The following is an 18,960-nucleotide window of genomic DNA, read 5'->3' on the forward strand; positions in this document are numbered from 1 at the left end:
CCAAGCAAAAGGGTCCTAGTTCAGTGGTAAGGACACACATACTTTTTCTGATTGCAGGTGTTAGGAAAGATACCATTCAGAGATCGCAGAAAGCTACAGCCACTCAGTGTGGAGAAGACTGGGCTAGATGAACAAATAATTTCACAAGAAGCAAAAGGGCTTCTTTTGTCTGCATTCTAGAACAGAGGAAATGTTTCAAAAATAGGTTATGTAGGAAAGGGACTAATCAGCATGTTCACAGAGAAAGGCAAAAAGCAAGGCGGGAGGGAGGGCATTTCCTTCTCAAACCACTGCTGCTTCTTACTTACACTAGAAAAGAAGTCAGCGGACAATGCACGTCACTCTTGACCCAAATGTAGCTGTGGTTGTACCTTAGGATGTCTCCAGTGAAGGAGATGCAACATACAAAGCCAGCAATATGATTCAGAGGCACATCATGTTCACACCCACAGCTCTTGACATATCAATGCACCCTGGATCAGATGGTATTAAAGATTTCCGCAGAATCAGCACGAACGACAGTAACTGCAACACCTCTAGTTGAGCCAGAAAGTTTTGATTGGTCTCAGGAAGTGGACGAACAGATGGCATGATTCTACAGTTAATATAGTTCTACTGGACAACCCAGAGATTCCTGCAGAAAGCATTTAATCAAATCCACAAATAATCAAATACGCAAAAGTAAAACCCAGAAATTTGGAGGACTGGCTGTGCTCTACATTCAAAGAAAAAGGAAAATTGGCCTCAGCCCTTCCCCCCAGGGGCCAACTTAAGCAGAGAAGCATCCACAAACATTTTTTCATTTAGTCCCCTAGCCCCACATGAATGAACTAGATTTAGCCTGAACTCTGCTGTCCAGGTCCAATTGTAGAAATGCAGTATGCATACTTTATATTCTGCTCAATTCTAGCTTCAATACTATTCTGTCAGACATGCAAGGTGTATGGTTTTAGCAATAGACATGGCTTTATAGGGATCAAAAATGCTTTCAGAATATTGAAGGCATGTGGCCCCATCATGCTTGCAGTCACAATGGCATTCATATTTTATAATAAAGTAAAAGTAAAAAGTGGTACTACTCTAGAACCAACATGCGAACATTCTCCACCATTATGCAAATACAGCAACCTTTGTTAGTTTGCAATGTCAACAGTATAGCAGATAATGAAATGGCACTAGCAGAGTGTTGCATTAGTCTGTGCTAAACACTGGCTTTCTGGCAGGAAGGCTGGAAGGATTGGGCCTTCCGTACCCTCTTTGGAAAGAAGTCAACTCCCTTCGTTGATCTGAATACACTTAGACAGATTTAAGCATACTTCACCCTACTTGAGCTTTCTTCACTTACACAGAATTGACCCTATTTGATCTATTTAGTGTACAGTGTGAGTTGTTTGGGAAATGAAGCCCCCTGAAAGATTATTTCAGCAATTTAAATTGGTATTTTATAGTACTCCCCTAATTAAAAGTCATTTAAGAGGGCTGAAAATTGCACTAAATTATGTGAGAAACAGCATGATTTTACGGAAATAATATGTCTGTAAATGCCTAGGATGCCCTGCTATATCTTGTGTGGCATTCCAGATGCTCTCCCATTTGCAAAATTCCACCACTGCTTGAGTCTCAGGTCAATTTTAAGGTCAGTCATTGCGGCAGCTGCCCTATTAGATTTCTTACAAATGAAGTGTATGGGGGGAGTGCAGTACCATGAAAATAAGAGAAGAGAAGCACTTTATATTCTGTTTCTTTTGTTAATAAGGTCACTTCTCTATAAAAATGGAAGGAAAGAGCTCAATGTGCAGTCTGCTAACCAAGCAAAATCAATGTAGTACAAATAAAAGCAGAAGCATAACGATACCATCTCTAACTGCTCAAGACTAAATTAAATAGGCATACTCAGAAGTAGGTTTGATTGAGTGAAACCTAATACAGACTAAATGGGTTGAGGATCACAGTATGATGATGACTGAGTCTCTCTTTGAACTTTAAGATGTATATAATCCATTGATTTCTGCATACTATGAGAGCTTATGCAGAACTATCACAAAAATACACCTTTTCACTGCAATTGTGTTAACACTGATACAGGGTTGACTACCCTTGACACTCCGCCTTTCTTCATTAGTGTAATTGCACTGATTTGATAATTTGTGATCTGCGATTGTACTTCCACACAGACCCTCATATCCCCACCTTCCTGCACTAGAGCTGTTCCTTAAGTTTTCATTCTTTTTTTAGTGCAATTGTGAAATTCCAGCATTTAAAAACAAAAAAGGCAAATATAAAATCTAGCATAAAAGCCAAACAGCAAGTTTGGGAATAGCGTGAGGGGGAGAGGAGGAAAATCCCACCCAAAATATTGCTTTACTGCATGCACAGAAGTGGAAGGAACCCATCACAACTTGGTAGATGATGGGAACATTGCAGGAATGGGACCTATTAACAACTTTTAAGTGTTAATAAGCAGGGGTGTGAGAATCATGGGAAGGATTAACAACAAGATGTCCTCTGATAGGCTCCCAAGCTAGTATGGCAGTCCAGCTGCAATGTTAATTTGTCTGCCTTGTTCTATAAAATCCAAAGTATTTAGAGAGTGACAGTAACTGTGGTCATTTATACAGCTTGGTCTCTTGGCTCCACTTTATAGGAGTAGCAACAGCAACAATAACATAAACAGCAATAGCATATAATGCTATCTGTAAAGCACAGATCGCCTGTAGCTTTGCACGTACACTATAAAATCATCAACAGCTGTGACCCATGTATCTGCTCCTCTTGCACTCTTCACATGTATAGGTATTAGGTAGATACTATAGCATCGCTTCATATCCACAGATTCTGTATCCCCAGATTCAATCTCCCATGGCAAGAAAATATTGGCACATAAAAATTCTAAAAAGGAAACCCTTCTTTTGCTGTTTTATATATAGGATGCCATTTTACTATGCCATTATATATAATGGGACTTAAGCCTTCATGGATTTTGGTATTCATGGCAGGTTCTGGAACCAATTCCCAGCAGATACCAAGAGCCCAATGTATTCCATTATCTCACAGAGTAAATGTGTGTACATATGTGGTGTTGTTTTTCAATATTATTATTTAACTAATTATTTAATAATCTTTTAAAATTATTGTAAATTGCCTAGAATCCCATTCTGGGGGAAAAAGCAATATTTTAATCCAATGATAATTTTTTTTTAAATGTCTGATTTGTTTTAGCTGAATTTTGTAAGCTTATTTTATCAAAGATAAATTTATTTTTTCTTTACATTTATACCCCACTTTCCTCCAAATTAACACGAGATCCACTCTCCATGCTTCAAACTTTCACTTATTCATTAAACTGTCATTAAAGGATCTGATCAAATGTATTTGTGTGGACTCTATCTGTCCAAGAGTATCCCCAGTTGCAGATACAGTATTAATTAGGTTTTGTTCAGACCTCTGGGTGAAGACAAAAAAATATATCACTCAACTGAACACAGAACATTAATACTTCAAAAATGAAGCTTAGAAAAGAATATGTCACCACCAAAAATTAAGGACTTTGAAAGATGTTTACATGTACAAAATTTGATGACTAGAACACCAGTGTGACTCTTATATATATTTTGAAGACATCACTTCAGATGGATCAGCACATACAATATTTTGAGACATCAAGAGGTAGATCAAATTTAAACCACTTGGATGGACCACCTTTGTGTCATTTAATCTCATCAGCTATCCAACCAGAATAACTATTTTATTGATGTGTGTGTGTGTGTGTGTGTGTGTGTGTAGATATCTTAGATATTTGTGTCTGTGTGTTCATGGATGCACTTATGAGTATATCAGAGGGCGTTTAAAACAAAAATAGTCATTAGTATATAGTAGCTTTATCTGTTGATGAATTGCTACTATTTTATTTACAGTTCATCACACTGGATCCAGGGGTAGTCATACATTGAATCTGGTTTCACCTCATAGCTTTTAACATGCTAAGACTACTGGCATCAAAAACAAATGTATAGTTAGACTGGTATTTTTGCAAATGTGTCATAACTTTTCCATTTGTGTTTACAAATATTGGGCATAGCTCTAAATTATAAAATTTAAAACATTAATGCTGAAATGTTTTCATTGTAAAGAATGGGGATCAATGAATGACATCTTAATATGTAAAATCTGCTAGTCAAAAGTATGCAGCCTATACAGTACATTTAGTTTCAGCAAGCAGTTGGCAATTCTCTTTAAATGCATCATGTTTTCAAGTAAGCAATGATCTCTCTTTAAAAAAGAAAAAGAAAACGGTGCCTCTTCTGTGAATCCAGATGCCACACAATTTATATCTCTTTTCTCTCCTCTTTGTTTTTCAGCCATTTCCCCTGAATGTCAAAGTCAATTTAGTGCATTTCACTTTGCTGAATAAATCAGAGGCGAAATCCTTGCTAAAAGTGAAAATTTGATTTGCTAAAAGGAGCTTAGGGCAACTATTAATCAATATATCCAGAGTGTCAAAGCTAAGGCCATGATAGGCATGCATTCATTTGGAGATTGGTTGAAGCAGATAAAGGGGGACACCATTGGGGGGGGGGGGGGGAGAGAGAACCATCGCTTGTGTGTGTATAAAATGGACACATCCACAGATGTTTTGAGGAACAGATAGGGAAAAGAGAAAGCTTGAAAAGAGAGGCAAAGAGGAGCAATCCTGTCAGACTAAAAGGAGTATGATTTGTAAACAATGCACAGTTGCCAGTCTGAATAAAAAATGAATTAGAGAAGAATTTAATACTTTTCATTCAATCTATTTTTTTCCTATCATCATTAAAATATGGAGAACCTTGTTTCTCTAGTCCAATAAGTTTTAAACTACCATTTAGGACCTGACGAAAACATCATAATTCCGGGTTTGATGTGCATACCAGTCTGGCCATATACCTGTATATGCACCACACACAAAAACATACATACATATAGTAGTCTTTTATTGTTTCATATCATTCATCTAAAATAATATGCTTAATGCAACTTTCTGCCTTAAAACACATTATTGGCATTATGGATTGAATGCATATATTTAATCCAACTCTTGAACTTCATAGAGTTCTTAAAGCATGGCTCAGAACAAAAGTAATAATTAATGAAATGGAAATGATAAAACAATAAAAGCTGCAGAACATCAGAGTAGCTGGTAGAACAAAATAAAACTTCCACCAAACAGTATTCAAATGCCCATTGAAAACAGAACGTCCCATCAAGGTTTAAGTTCTTTCATTCATGGAAACTTAGCAGTGACCTTGGGCAACTCACATTATCTCACCTTCAGAAAAAGGCAAGGGCTCTCTGGAATAAATCTTGTCCAAAAAACCTATGGTTTGCCAAGGTGCTACATTTCACCTGTAAGTCCCTCAGTTCTGATGCAAAAATGTGAAAGTTGATCACCTCCTGGATGACTCTATTTGCAATGCACAATCTGGATCTGAGCACCATTTCTTTGGCCCTATCTACATTGTCATAGTTGGTATAACAAAGAAAATCTTCACCAATAATAATCCAAATGCCCATTAAAAACAGAAAGCCTGACACCTCATTTAAGTAAAAGTAATGCAATTTAACGACATTAAACTTCATTATATGAGCCTACACTGACCATATAATACATTATATGGCTATGTAGATGGGGCCACAGCCTCCCCACCAAAAGAAACCCAAATCACTATCATGATTTAATTTTTTATGTTGTTTTCAATTGTACATCAGTTGGAGGCAGAGCCGGACCCAGGTATTTTTCAAGTGTAGGCGAACAGAATTTTGGCACCCCCCCCCCAAACCAATCAGTGAAAAATAAAAGCGTTGGATAAGTGAAAATGTTGGATAATAAGGAAGGATTAAGGAAAAGCCTATTAAATATCAAATTACATTATGATTTTACAAATTAAGCACCAAAACATCATGTTTTACAACAAATCAATAGAAAAAGCAGTTCAATACATGGTAATGTTATGTAGGAATTACTATATTTGCGAATTTAGCACTAAACATTGAACAGGGATATAGGGCAGTGTGGACTTAGATAACCCAGATAACACTCAGTATTAAAAAAACCCCTCTAAAATCAGGACAATAAATAAAGAACAACACTCTGAAAACAGAAGAAATCCAGACAGTAAACAATCAGGGACAGCTAACACCTCCCAAAGAAAGATTCTCCCAGACAAGAAGAAGTCAGGCCTTGAAGCCACAGGGCCATTAAATGCTAATCAAGGTGATTAATTACAACATTCACACCTGCTTCAAAGAAGAGTTCTTTCTCTTATCTTCTACAGATATATAAACCCCACATACCTAGCTTCCAAGTTCCCACAAACCTCACAATCTCTGAAGGCCCCAAAGGTGGGCTCGCATGGTGCGAAGGCGGGCTTGCGCCGGCTGGAAGGCCCAGCGCGGGCACTGGGAGGCCCGAAGGAGAAGGAGGCAGAGATTGGCGCCCTCCTCCCAGGACGATGGCGCCCCCAGGACAATGGCACCCCCAGGACAATGGCGCCACAGGCGAATGCATAGTTTGCCTTATGGTTGGACCGCCTCTGGTTGGAGGCCCAGTTGGAAACAAATGTTTTAGCAACACAATTGCTCCATAATTCGAACTGCTTTTTTCATATCAGAGAGGTTTCATTCCCTTTGAAAGATCAAGTTAGTAGCTTGGGGTATTTTTGAGCCTAGTGCTGCTCCTTGAAAGCCAGGTTTGAACACAAATATCTTTGCCCAGTTTTGATTGGTGTACAGCTGCAGGTTATCATGCCCTCCAAATAGTTAGTTACTATTTCTTATTGAACTCTGAGTTCTTTCTTACTGAACTCTGACTTCAACTAGAGAGAAAGACATCTGACTAGAACATTACACAACAGACAATTTATTCGTAATATATTACTTCTAAGCTTTGAATTCAAGTCAAGTTTAGCATCTTTCCTTTTTCTCCCATCTCTTCATTATATTATGCAAATATTATGGCTTTATACCACAGCACTGGTTGCACTATATGAAATAACTGCAAGTCTTCACCTTGCCTAACTGGTTGAAATCAAAGGTATCCTAAATCTACCAATAAGCAATATTAAGATAAATAATAAGGCATGCCTGGAAGCCTTTGAAAACAATTTAGTTTATTTACAATGTATAAATAAAACATTTGGGGAGGAGAAAAATTCAGAAAAACCTAGATATAATGTTTTCATACCAATTAAAACTAATCTTAAGTGTAAAAAGTTGCAGTGGCTAGTTGATGGGCTTTTGTGTCTGCAAAACAAAATGACAAGAGAACATTTTGTCTCTTAAGCTTCCTGTTATGCACATTTAAAGAGCTTAATGTTTCCTGCTTCCACTTAGTAAAAGGAGAGCATTGCACATTTTTGTAGAATGCCAATGAGACAGTTGCATTACAGAAACAATGCCTAAGTGACTTTGAAAATGTGGTCAGACATCAGCAGAATCTCATCTCATGGAAAAAATAGCCTATATTCTTTTAAGATGTTCAAAAGCAAAACTGACTCTTCTCCAAGTGCAGTGCACAATGAAACCACCAAATGCTTTTCAGAATCCAAGTTAGGTTCTGTAAATCTAACTCACCACTTTATCTAGGTCAGCTAATGCAGGTATTATCTCAGTGAAAAACAAATCAGCATTAGCGCCTTCTTAAATACCTGTAGTATTTTGCTAACGAAGTTACGGTACAGAAGAATATTTTAATCTGACACAAAGAACAACAATAGATCTGACTGCTGGGCTGATAATCTTCTTATCACACCCTGTGAAACCTAGCTCTAATATTTGACAGTGTGAGCTTCCATTACTCTGCAACCCATTCTATAAAGGCCAACAATGGAGAAAGAATGAAGTGGAGTGTGGAAGAACCTCCATATCTACATAAAAGAGATTAGAGGCGACAGCGTTCCATTTTACAGCTCAATCATATTGTGTTAGCATGCGCTTATCCGAGCGCGGACGAAATTGAAAGAGAAATAAAAAAGAGCCAGGCAGATAGGAACCAGAAAAGCGAGGCATGAGCAATTTCCAAGGATATAAAAGGATGCTAATGGTGGGGCCCTGTCATTCTTAAAAAGGGCTATTAGGGCACCATCATCTGTTCTTGTGCCTTTACGCTCCTGTAACTAAAGTCAAGAATTTCCTAATGCCACTCTGATCATTTTCATCGCCAGATAAGATGTGGTCATGTATCACAACAATACTTTTCATTTGTTTGATTTATTAATGCAAGTAAGCTAATTCTATATGCTGATAACCCCTTTCTATCCATATATGAGTATGTGTATGTGGCTCCCCATGTATGTATTAGTACTAGTAGTGTATGCATTTCTGTAGAACTGTTTTGATCTGTTCCAGTAGCACGGAATTTAAGAGTGTACCCAAATAGAAAATAATTGAAGAGTGAATTATTCAACATCTTAAGGAATTAAATAAGGGAGAACAAATGTTTATGGAATGCAACAGTACCTTTTTCTAAAAAACTAAGAACTTGAATTTACATTAACATTTCCTCTGTAAAATTATGTTTAATCATATAACAAAAATATTTTAAAGTACATTACATTGAATGCTATTTTTAATTTTACTGGTTTAAAATGATACAGAAATATCCTTACGTTATTATCCTAAAAGCATTTAATTGTAAGTCTTAAACAGAAAGTCCTCACTGTTAAATATCTATGAAGCTTTTACATAATTTGCCAAGAATTTGTTTGGATATTGTGGCCTAAAGCAATTGTTGAGTTCAACTGAATCAACTGCTGAATGGTAATTCAAGACAGGCCTATATTTATGTTTTCAATGAAAGTTATTTTTGTTATTTTTGTGTGTCCTGATGTCATTTCCAACTTACAGCGACCCTAAGGCATCCCCAACCCAGGGTGTTCTTGATAATATTTATTCAGAGAGGGTTTGCCAGTGTATTTACTATTAGGTTTGCTTTCAAATATTTTCAAAGTCCTTTTTGGAGATGCTTGTATCCAAAGGGTAGGGTATATTTTCTTAAACAAATAGCATAAATGCATGTGTGTGTTTGTATGATAAATTGTGATATGTTTGTGTATGTGCATATTACACTGAGAGTGTAATATAAAAGGTATGTGTATGTATATGGGTATTCTGAGTTATCTTCCGTCAGCAAATGTTTCATTTTACATACTAATTTATACTAATCTATAGTGTGAAAAGTTGAATTGGCTAGATGATAGGTTTGTGTATGTATGTGAAATATTTTTAATTTTATTTTACAGATATGAGAACAATCACACAGATAAAGATGTGACATCAGAAAAAAACATTGTAGCTATTTACAAAAATGCAATCTCAATATTGTCATCTCAATACTTAGTGTTCAGATAAATTTGGCAAATATGTGCCAGTTATGTTGATATCAATAATCAAATTTGATTTTTGCAGACATGGTATCATGCCATTAAAAATTACATTAAACACCAAGTTCATCAGTTTTTATCTCTTTTCTGCATTTGGTATTTAGTTGGTACAGGACCAAATAGTAAGTGAAAAAATTATCAATGAATTTGGCATTATAAAAAGGCTTACAAGATAGCTTCTGTAACCAATTCACTTTTCCTTTCCCTCCTGCCAATTGTGCACCACTTTGTGTAGTTGGCTAATAGGCCTCCCATAGCATCACAAGCCAGGTTTTGAATTTGTCTCTGATGCTGGCCTGCTGTTTAAGTATTCCACAATAACTCACAACTGGTTCAAATGCCTGGTCTGTAATTTAGAATGCCAGTCTAAAGCACCCAGCAGCTTTCATTGCTAACACCAGGCACTGAACCATTATTTGTGTTCATTGTCTCCTTCCCTCTCTCCTCTCAATTTCTTGCTTTATTCCACAACCATAAGAAAGTCTATGCCACGCGTTCTACTCACAGCACAAATCAAACTGATAAAAGAAATTTGGCAATCGCTATGATGTGTTATTGACTGACTTCTAGGACGAATGCCCCCATACTGGTAAGACTGATGTAGGCATTGTCTAGAGATGAAACTCAAACTCACCTATTTAACTAGCTTTGACTTAATCTGGGGTGCTTTATTAGCAACCAGTGTAAGACAAAGTAGCTAGTATAATACAGAGTGATGTTTAAATTAGTTTACAATTTGCTTGGGCTCATCTAGACCTGCTCTGAACAAAGCCATTCAGAAATGTCAGCTGTGTTCCTAACCACTGTAACAAATTGTTGCCTGAACGCTGCACACCTAATGACTTCAAATTAGCTTCACTGCGATATTGCCTGACAGTTCGTTACGACTGTTAGTAACATAGCTGGCGTATCATGACCAATAAATTGGTTTCAGTGTGGGCTGGGAAAGGGACTTCCATCAATTTGATTAAAGAAATTACTGTAGCATTCAAAGCATAAAGACAAACTAGTTTAAGGAGACAGAAATAAGTTAACTGTACCAGAAAAACATTGCTCATGATTCAAAAGCTCGTTTATAAGCCATTTATGATGCAAACTCTGAACAACTAAATTTCTTCTGTAGGGAAAATATGGAGCAATTCAGAATGTGTGTTGCTGTCCTCCTTTCTAAGCAAATTATGATTTAGATGCATATTGATTGTTGCTTATTATTTGGTTTGGAGAAGTAATTAGAATGATTCAAAATTGCACTTTATATTGTTCGGCTCTACTGGTAGAGACAAGGCCTGAGTTAAGGAAAGCCTTTGTAAAGCAAAACATGTCTCAGAAGATAAGCTGCAGTGGTAATGAACTACTGTACTGTATGTTCTTTTGCTATACATTCTGAAATTTTAAATGCAGGCAGGTATTCAAAATCAATTGTGGATACAGATCTCTGTGCACATATATTTAAGTAATACATGAACAAGCAATAGATTCCGATTTCCCCAGATTCATTCGAGAACAAATCCATGCGATTTTCCTGGTTCTTGGCAGGGATTTGAACTGGATGGCCCAAGAGGTCTCTTCCAATTCTATGATTATATGATCCTAAGTCACACTGGTTTGGGCAAACAGGACAGACCCTAGCATCTCTCACCCCAGATTAATGCTCCAAATCAGCTATTATAATGGACCATGTGAATTAAGGAGAATTATAGACAATTGATACTTACAAAGTGAATGTGCAGATGTGAACATTATGAATTGGAATACTGATATTAGTGCTTTGTTTTGGTAAATGAGGATAAATCAGAGCTAAACAGCTGAAGGGTTCCAATAACCGTGAAGCAGCCTTCAGTAAAGATGGGTATGGATATGAAGTAGATATGGATCAATCTGTTTAAATTCCCTTTCTTCATCTTCCGTTCGGAGTCACTTGTACTGAATTAGAGAATCTTTCCTGAACTCGAACCCAATGTGCTATAAGACACAGTGTTGTAACAATTTCATCCTTCCCCAAATTGAGAGCACACACCCCAAACTGAGTTCTATTGAGATGCCTCTGGCCAATAGGAATATATAAGAAATATTTTCAGATTTCCCTTCCCTCTGCAGCCCCATCACCACCTCCTCGCATTGTCCCAAAGAACACTTTTGAAAGGGGGAATTGGTGAAGATTTTATGAAGATTTCGCTCTTTCCCTTTATATGTAAGACTAGCTGTGCCCGGCCACGCGTAGCTGTGGCGTTGTCTGGTGGTGTTGGTGAGAAATTGTTGAGGTAGTGGTGGTATTGAATGTCCGTTGTATGGTTGTCTTTATGTTTAGTATGCACACTGAAGTGGATTATATGGCAGTGTGGAGTCAAGATAATCCCGTTCAAAGCAGATAATATAAAATTCTAAATGGGTTATATAGCTGTTTGGAAAGGCCTTGAGTCTACACTGCCATATAATTCAGTAAAAATTTGATAATCTGTGGAAGAGACCTAAGTGAGGCCTAACTGTGCCTGTCCCCTGGGCTGAGGAGGTTGCTAAGAGACCAAGTGGGCGGAGCTTAGCCTTCAAACTGGCAGCAATTGGATAAAAACTATTATTCCTCTCCCTGTAGTTAGGATTTTATTTTACTTTTCTTTTTGTTGTATCAACCTAGAGCCGTGAATGATGGGTTGTGTTGTCAAATTTTGAGGTTGGGGGGCCTGTAGTTTTGTTGTTTTGTCCACTGCCCTGATGCCATCACTCTTATATATATAGAGATAAAGGGAAGACCGTGGATCCAAACAAAAAGAATACTGTACTCTAGTCATATTAAATAGGCTTGTTATGTATTAGCTGCTCATCACCTGAGTTTTTGCTAAATCTATCATCCTAAATCCAAGTTGTTAGTCCCAATTAGAGTAGACCTGCTAAATCAATTGAATCATTGCTGACATCATGTTTTCCATGGATTTAATGAACCTACTCTACTCTTGTCAGACCTGACAGCTAGATTCCAGCCACAGTTTGCACAATTAAACTCTTGTATCCGTTTAAAAAAAAATCCTGATTTATTTTATTGCTCTTTTTCCATGTTTTCTGTACATTCTGAAAAGATTTCAGGCTTCATTCTTATACCATCTCTAATATCAGTTACTTAATAACTGAGAGAGAGAGATTGTGAATACTGTCCTGCTGGATTGGAGGCAAGTATATGTGGTCCAACAAGATATACTAGAAGCTTATAAAATATTTGAAGTTGATTTCTTGTTGTTTCCTTCTAGTGTCTGGGACTCAGGAAATATAGTCTATTTGGAAAAACAGTTTATACTTCTATTCTCCCATGATTTGAGATCTAAAGTGGTCAACAGTGGGTCAATAAAACACCATAAAAACCCATTAAAACAGAACAAATGTCTCTGTATTTAAAGATACCATTCAGTTATCTTACCTAATATCTTCCAAAGACCCATCTTCCATTAATTTGTCTAATCATTCTTTAAAGTGCTCTAAGATGCTGGTTCTTACACACAACAGAAGGGAAAACCTTTAGCAGTTAATTGTGTGCAGAAACATGTTCTTTCTATCTATCTTTAGTGAACTAGTATCTTGAAAAGATAATGATGTATTCAGAAAAAAAATATTCAAATTCCTCCAAGATTTTTTCAGTTATCTGGAAAACCTTCCAGCAGTGTGCGGAAGAATGAGGAAGTACTCCATCAAGGACTCAGTGTCACAAGTGGATGGTGAAGCAGCCCTGTGGCTGGAATCGAGCATACCCTCATGAAGCCAGAAGCTGGAATGTTAAATTGCCTCTGTGTCTATACCTGGGAAGGAAGCCCACTGGAACGTTCCGGCACACCAAAATACTTGGGAGTTACCTTGGACCATGTTCTGACTTACAAGAAGCACTGCTTGACTATCAAGCAAAAGGTGGGCACCAGAAATAATATCATACAAAAGCTGACTGGCACAACCTGGAGATCACAACTAGACACAGTGAAGACACCTGCCCTTGCGCTTTGCTACTCTGCTGCTGAATATGCATGCCCAGTGTGGAACACATCTCATCACATTAAAGCAGTTGATGTGACTCTTAATGAGACATGATGCATTATCATAGAATGTCCACACCCCACACCACCGGAGAAATTATATTGTTTAGCCGATACTGCACCACCTGACATCCGCCGGGAAATAGCAGCCAACAATGAAAGGACTAAAGCACTGACATCTCTGACCCATCACCTGTTTGGATATCAGCCAGCAGGCCAATGCCTTTAATCAAGAAATAGTTTTGTAAGATCCACAGAGATATTTGCAGAGATACCTCAGCAAGCAAGAGACCAAAAGTGGCAGGCTAAAACCCAGAATGTCAAGCCATGTCTCATATCGAATGAGAGACTCCCACCTGGGCACACAGAAGACTGGGCAACTTGGAAGGCACTGAACAGACTGAACTCTGGCACCATGAGATGCAGAGACAACATTAAGAAATGAGGCCACAAAGTGGAGTCCATGACATGGAAGTGTGGAGAAGAGCAAACCGCAGACCACCTATTACAATGCAGTCTGAGCCCTACCACATTCACAATGACAAACCTTCTTATAGCAACACCAGAGACACTCAAAGTGGCCAGCTACTGGTCAAAGGAAATTTAGTATAATGCCAAGTTTTTAAACTTTGTGTTTTTAAATACATTATAACTGTACCCTCTGTTCGCTTCTGACACAATATATAAATAAATCCCATCCAGAGAGCGGCAGAGAGATCTGCGACCTCCTCAAATGGCTGGCAGTGCTCTAATTTGTAGAGGGGTGTGGAGAATCTAGTGTCCCACAGTCCACATCGCCCAGATCCAAGTGAGGGTGATCACATGGAGGGAAACATGAACACACGTGGTGCATGCAGCTTCCCCACATAGATTGTATGGCAACAGGTGAGCTCTCCTGTGTTGCCCTGCTGGTGGCATGTGCCAACTCCATCCTTCTTCACCCACAGAGCCAGTACAGTATTATGTGATGGTAGCTGGCCGGCTCTGTGAGTGACCCGGGCTAAAATCGGCACACGCCGATGAGGTGGCAAAAGAGTCCCCACAAATTGTTGGTTTGTTTGTTTTTTATTGTCCCACTCCATTTTTGGAGTTTAGCTATGCAAAACTGTTGGCATAGTCCTAATAAAAAGGTTCATAATGGTTCTTTTAACAATATTTCATTTTCTTTCCACCCATTTTTGGTATCCACAATGACCCCTCTCCCCATCATCCTGCAACTGCTACAGTTGCCCATCCTGAACTATGGTATAATTTGTGAAACAAGGGGATTAGACTGTTTTTTTAAACAAAATGGCTGAAAGAAAACAGGGTACTTGCAATTGTTTCTATTCCTGATGTTACAAGTAGCCGAAAGCTATGAAACCAAATGAGGGGCAAAGAGACAAACGGATGTAGGCATTAGATAGATAAATGAAGATCAATAGAGTAGGAGGAGATCTGCGAGGCAGGGAATGGAAGAAAATATGGGGTCATGGCAGAGAGACACGGCTGAATAAAAGAGGACTGTAGCAGATCAATTGTAAAGGTGGAGGCAAGGAGTGAAAGAATTTTTTAAACCTACAGGTCCACAGGACAGGAAAGAATATGTGATACTACCTGGGAACATAAAGCATGTGAAAAGGTAGCTAGGCCAGACCCCGGCAATCGATTTTGGGAGTCATAAGAAGGCATTCTTAGGTGTTTGTAGATGTGCCTGCAGCTCCTTAGATTCTTGTACTGCCAGAAAGGAGAAGATGCCAAACTAACTTGTGCCACTTTGGGTAACTATGTGCTTGCCAGTGAGATGTCTTGAATCTGTCCTGAAAATAAACAAGATTGATGAGGAAGAAAGCTGAATACCACATACTGATTTGGGAAAGTCAATATTTTTGCTATCAATAGTGGAATCTGGTTTCTTCCTGGTAAATGGGTGAGACTGGGATTGCTTTTATATGAGCTATCCAAGGTGCTGAAATTATTTTGAAAATGGAGTTCTGAACCTTGGCCACTAAATCTTTCAAAGCTTGGAGTAAAACTAGAAGTTTATACACTGTCCCATTGATCTGGGAACCAGCAGCTGAAACTGTTTACCTGTCTGTACTATATTGGTCATGCAGTCAAAAAGGAGAATTGCTGTCTGAAGACATTAAAGCACATCAGCAACACATATTTTAGGATACTGTAATGCCAACACAAATCCCAACTGAGTGAAATCTACAAATGTAACCTTTCATCTGCTAAAACATGAATAGACACTTCACTCTTCATCTTCTCAATTCCTGGATTTAATATCTGTGAAAGGAAACAAATGACAGCTCTGGAAACTGCCTTGCCTATTAACTCACAGAGCAGTTAAGAGTAGAGTGCCTAGGATATTCATGCAGACATCTCAGCCCTGCAATGGTGTGCATGTGTGTGCATGTCACACTGACTTGGTAAGAAATACAACTTCACTGAATAAAAGGAAGAACCAGTTCTTAATGCATTTATGGATTCAGACCCTTTCCAAAATGTTGAGTTCAGTTACTGTTGACTTGAGTGAACCAGAGGAAAGAAAGGATAAAAAGTATTGCTGTTTCTTCTCTACAAGGTATAGGTGAGAAATGGTGACACAGAGTCATTTTCGCAAGTGGCTTGTGATCATCAACACTCCTTGGGCTCAAATTCCAAAGATGTTGTAGCCACTCTTTGTTAAGGCAGAGGCAGAATAAATTGTAAATGGAAAGTGAGCCCTGCCTCAAATCCTAAACTCATCTGGAATGGTGAAAACACTAGGGCATTCAAGCAGACATCATGGAAATATTAGATGTAGCAGTATCCATTTTTACAGTCTGTATTTTCTGCTTGAGATATGTGGACTAGCAACTATCAGTCCTTTTTCCAGTACAAAGGAAGTATATCTATACAGAATGATATCAACTAAATTGGGTGTGGGAATGGTGAAAAATAGTTTCTAGATTTCTTCAGCTTTGGTGACTATTCATCATGAATCCAAGCATCTGAGGAGGTAGTCTATGAAAACTCATGCTATCAACTTTGGTCTCTCAGTCTCTACGGTACTTCAAGATCCTTTTGCATATTGAAGCAATTAAACCCACTGTTTCAAAGTTTTGTCCTTATCCCCGACATCTCATTCCCACCAAATATCTATTACATATACTTATCACTCTTTCTGAGTTCCTCTACCAACTTCAGAAATACCTCATATCAGCAAGTCTGACCTGACTAACTAGATCTTTAATGTGAGACCATCCAACTTGATGCAAGCCATGCAGTCTGCCACAGGAAAGCCTTTACATATGTATATGTATACACAACTTCAATACCACATACTATGTGCACAAGCTCCAGAAGGCAGGTGAAACCCATATTATGTACAAGCTACATATAACCTATATAGAAAAATAGAAAACATAGAATAAAACATACTTAATCATTTTTAACAGTCGTATAAGGTATATATTCTGTACCTGGAATATGTTTAGCCCATCCGATGATGACCACCAGCTCTCTGTCTGCCAGGTCACAAAGAGTGGTTAGGGCCTTGATGTCACTGTCTGGCACAGTAGGATCAGGCATGGCATAGATCTTTTCTGGTTCAGCCACTAGCAAATGGGAGACAATCTTGTTATCTGCAAAGAGAGATCAAGGTATATATTACCACAACTCATTATTCTGCTTTCTTTTATCTCACTTAGACCTTAGACTTCTTGAAAGTCGACATCTCAGTGGCTCTCTTGTCTGAGGGATTCCGAAGTCTAGCAATGCAATTAAAAATTAAGATTGTTTCATCAAGTAGAAATATATGAACAAAACAGTGGTAATGTATGAGTGATATGAAAACTCAGATAATCTCAATTCTGTAGGACAAAGCAGTAATGCCACACCAAAAATGTTTACTATTGACTTCTACAATATGTAGTTCTTCACTCCCTCCCAAACTAAACACATTCACATTCAAAAATATAAGAATTAAGTATTTAAAGAAACAGAAAGTCAAAACAAAACAAAAATCAAGGTTGTGTAAGAGCCCAGCTGACCAGACAAATTTGTTTCTGCACAGGATTGGGCTCGATGACACCTGGAAATTTGAAGCAAAATCTGTCTTTTAGAAGCATGTGAAATAACATAATTCTCCACTTGGGGAAAGTCTGATAAGAATAACTCAGCAAAAATAGAAAAAGAAAAAAGCAAGTCTAAATTCTGTAATTTCTGGTACCTGTTTCCAATTTGCATTTTCCATCTCAGAAACCAGATGATCCCTAATGTGAATAATTCAGTCAATAATGTTTTACAACCTCTGCTCCTCTGCTAAGTGTTCAGTTTCACACTCTAATAAAATCTTTTAAAAGAACAGGAAAAAATAGATCTGAATGGTATAAGCACAGTTGATTTCAGCGAAAAAGCTGTTTCACAGTAATTACCACACTGTGTGTTAGGATATACTTTTGTGTCATGATAGAAACTGAAGACTGGATTGAAAAACTGAGAACAAATGAAGGTTTACGCTGATTAATCAAAAAGGGCATTAAGTTCAATGTAGTTTGGAAAATTTACTCTTAATCAGGAATAGCAACTGAATTTTTTTAAGATAAACAACTTCAAAAGAATCTTTCAGAAACAGTAGCTGAAAAGAATGAAGGCAATATATAGGAAGCATCCAATACTCTATGCACTTAGACTGTGGATGCCCCGTCTGACACTGTTACTCTTTCTAGTAATATATAGGGAGTAACCACATTGCCTTTCAAATTATGTGCGTACTGTCAAGATAAGAATGAATATGATGCAAGTGCAAAACAAATGTCTCGGCAGGTTTGACAAACACGCAATACAGGTAAAATCGCAAAGTTTCAGACTGTTGGCCAAAACTACCTTCTGAGTTATTTTAATCCACTTTTTAGTCTATAGAGAAAAACATGTGGTCCATACAAGATGAAAGTGAGACTTCCTATGACACTGAGACACATGAAATCTACTCCCTTCTCTAATCAAGTTTTGCAGGATTTTAACCAAGAAAGTTGTGCCTCACACTTTGAAAGTGTCTTTAGTGATAGTTAGGTAACCTGTCCTTTACTGAGGGACACATTCCCTCAGAAAGTAATTCTTAGGAAGCAGATACTGGTCACAGAACCAAAGAAAGGCAGGCCTTGCCCTGTTTCCCTCTCTCTTTGGGGTATCCCCCTTCTCGTCTTCTCTACGGGGAAAATGATGGAGAATTATTGTTGGAGATCTAGGCCGATCACCAGGAAAAGGTTTTAAAGCAGACTGGGGGCTGCAAAAAATGTGTCCATGGGCTATATATGGTCCTAGGTGTACCAAAAATTGTTCACACTGCTAACACAACAATATACAACAGATTGAAATGAACAGGTACTTCTGTTTATCTAAACCTCTAAGTCAATGGTTCTCAACCTGTGGGTCCCCAGGTGTTTAGGCCTACAACTCCCAGAAATCCCAGCTAGTTTACCTGGATTTCTGGGAGCTGAAGGCCAAAACATCTGGGGACCCACAGATTGAGAACCACTGTTCTAGGTGAAAAAAAGGCTGGACCAGTG

General features: G+C 38.1%; 1 protein-coding gene across 10 annotated transcripts in view; it reads right to left on the minus strand.

The window, feature by feature from the left end:
* Positions 1–18,960, minus strand: part of esrrg (estrogen related receptor gamma) — a 509,706-nt gene that overhangs the window by 46,524 nt on the left and 444,222 nt on the right. For all 10 annotated transcript variants that reach the window (XM_062972146.1, XM_062972154.1, XM_062972129.1 and 7 more), the window contains one exon: positions 16,873–17,034. In XM_062972146.1, the coding sequence (XP_062828216.1) occupies positions 16,873–17,034 (162 nt within the window). The remainder of the gene's footprint in view (positions 1–16,872; positions 17,035–18,960) is intronic.

Source organism: Anolis carolinensis, chromosome 1 (genome assembly GCF_035594765.1).
Source record: "Anolis carolinensis isolate JA03-04 chromosome 1, rAnoCar3.1.pri, whole genome shotgun sequence".
In the NCBI taxonomy this organism is placed as follows: domain Eukaryota; kingdom Metazoa; phylum Chordata; class Lepidosauria; order Squamata; family Dactyloidae; genus Anolis; species Anolis carolinensis.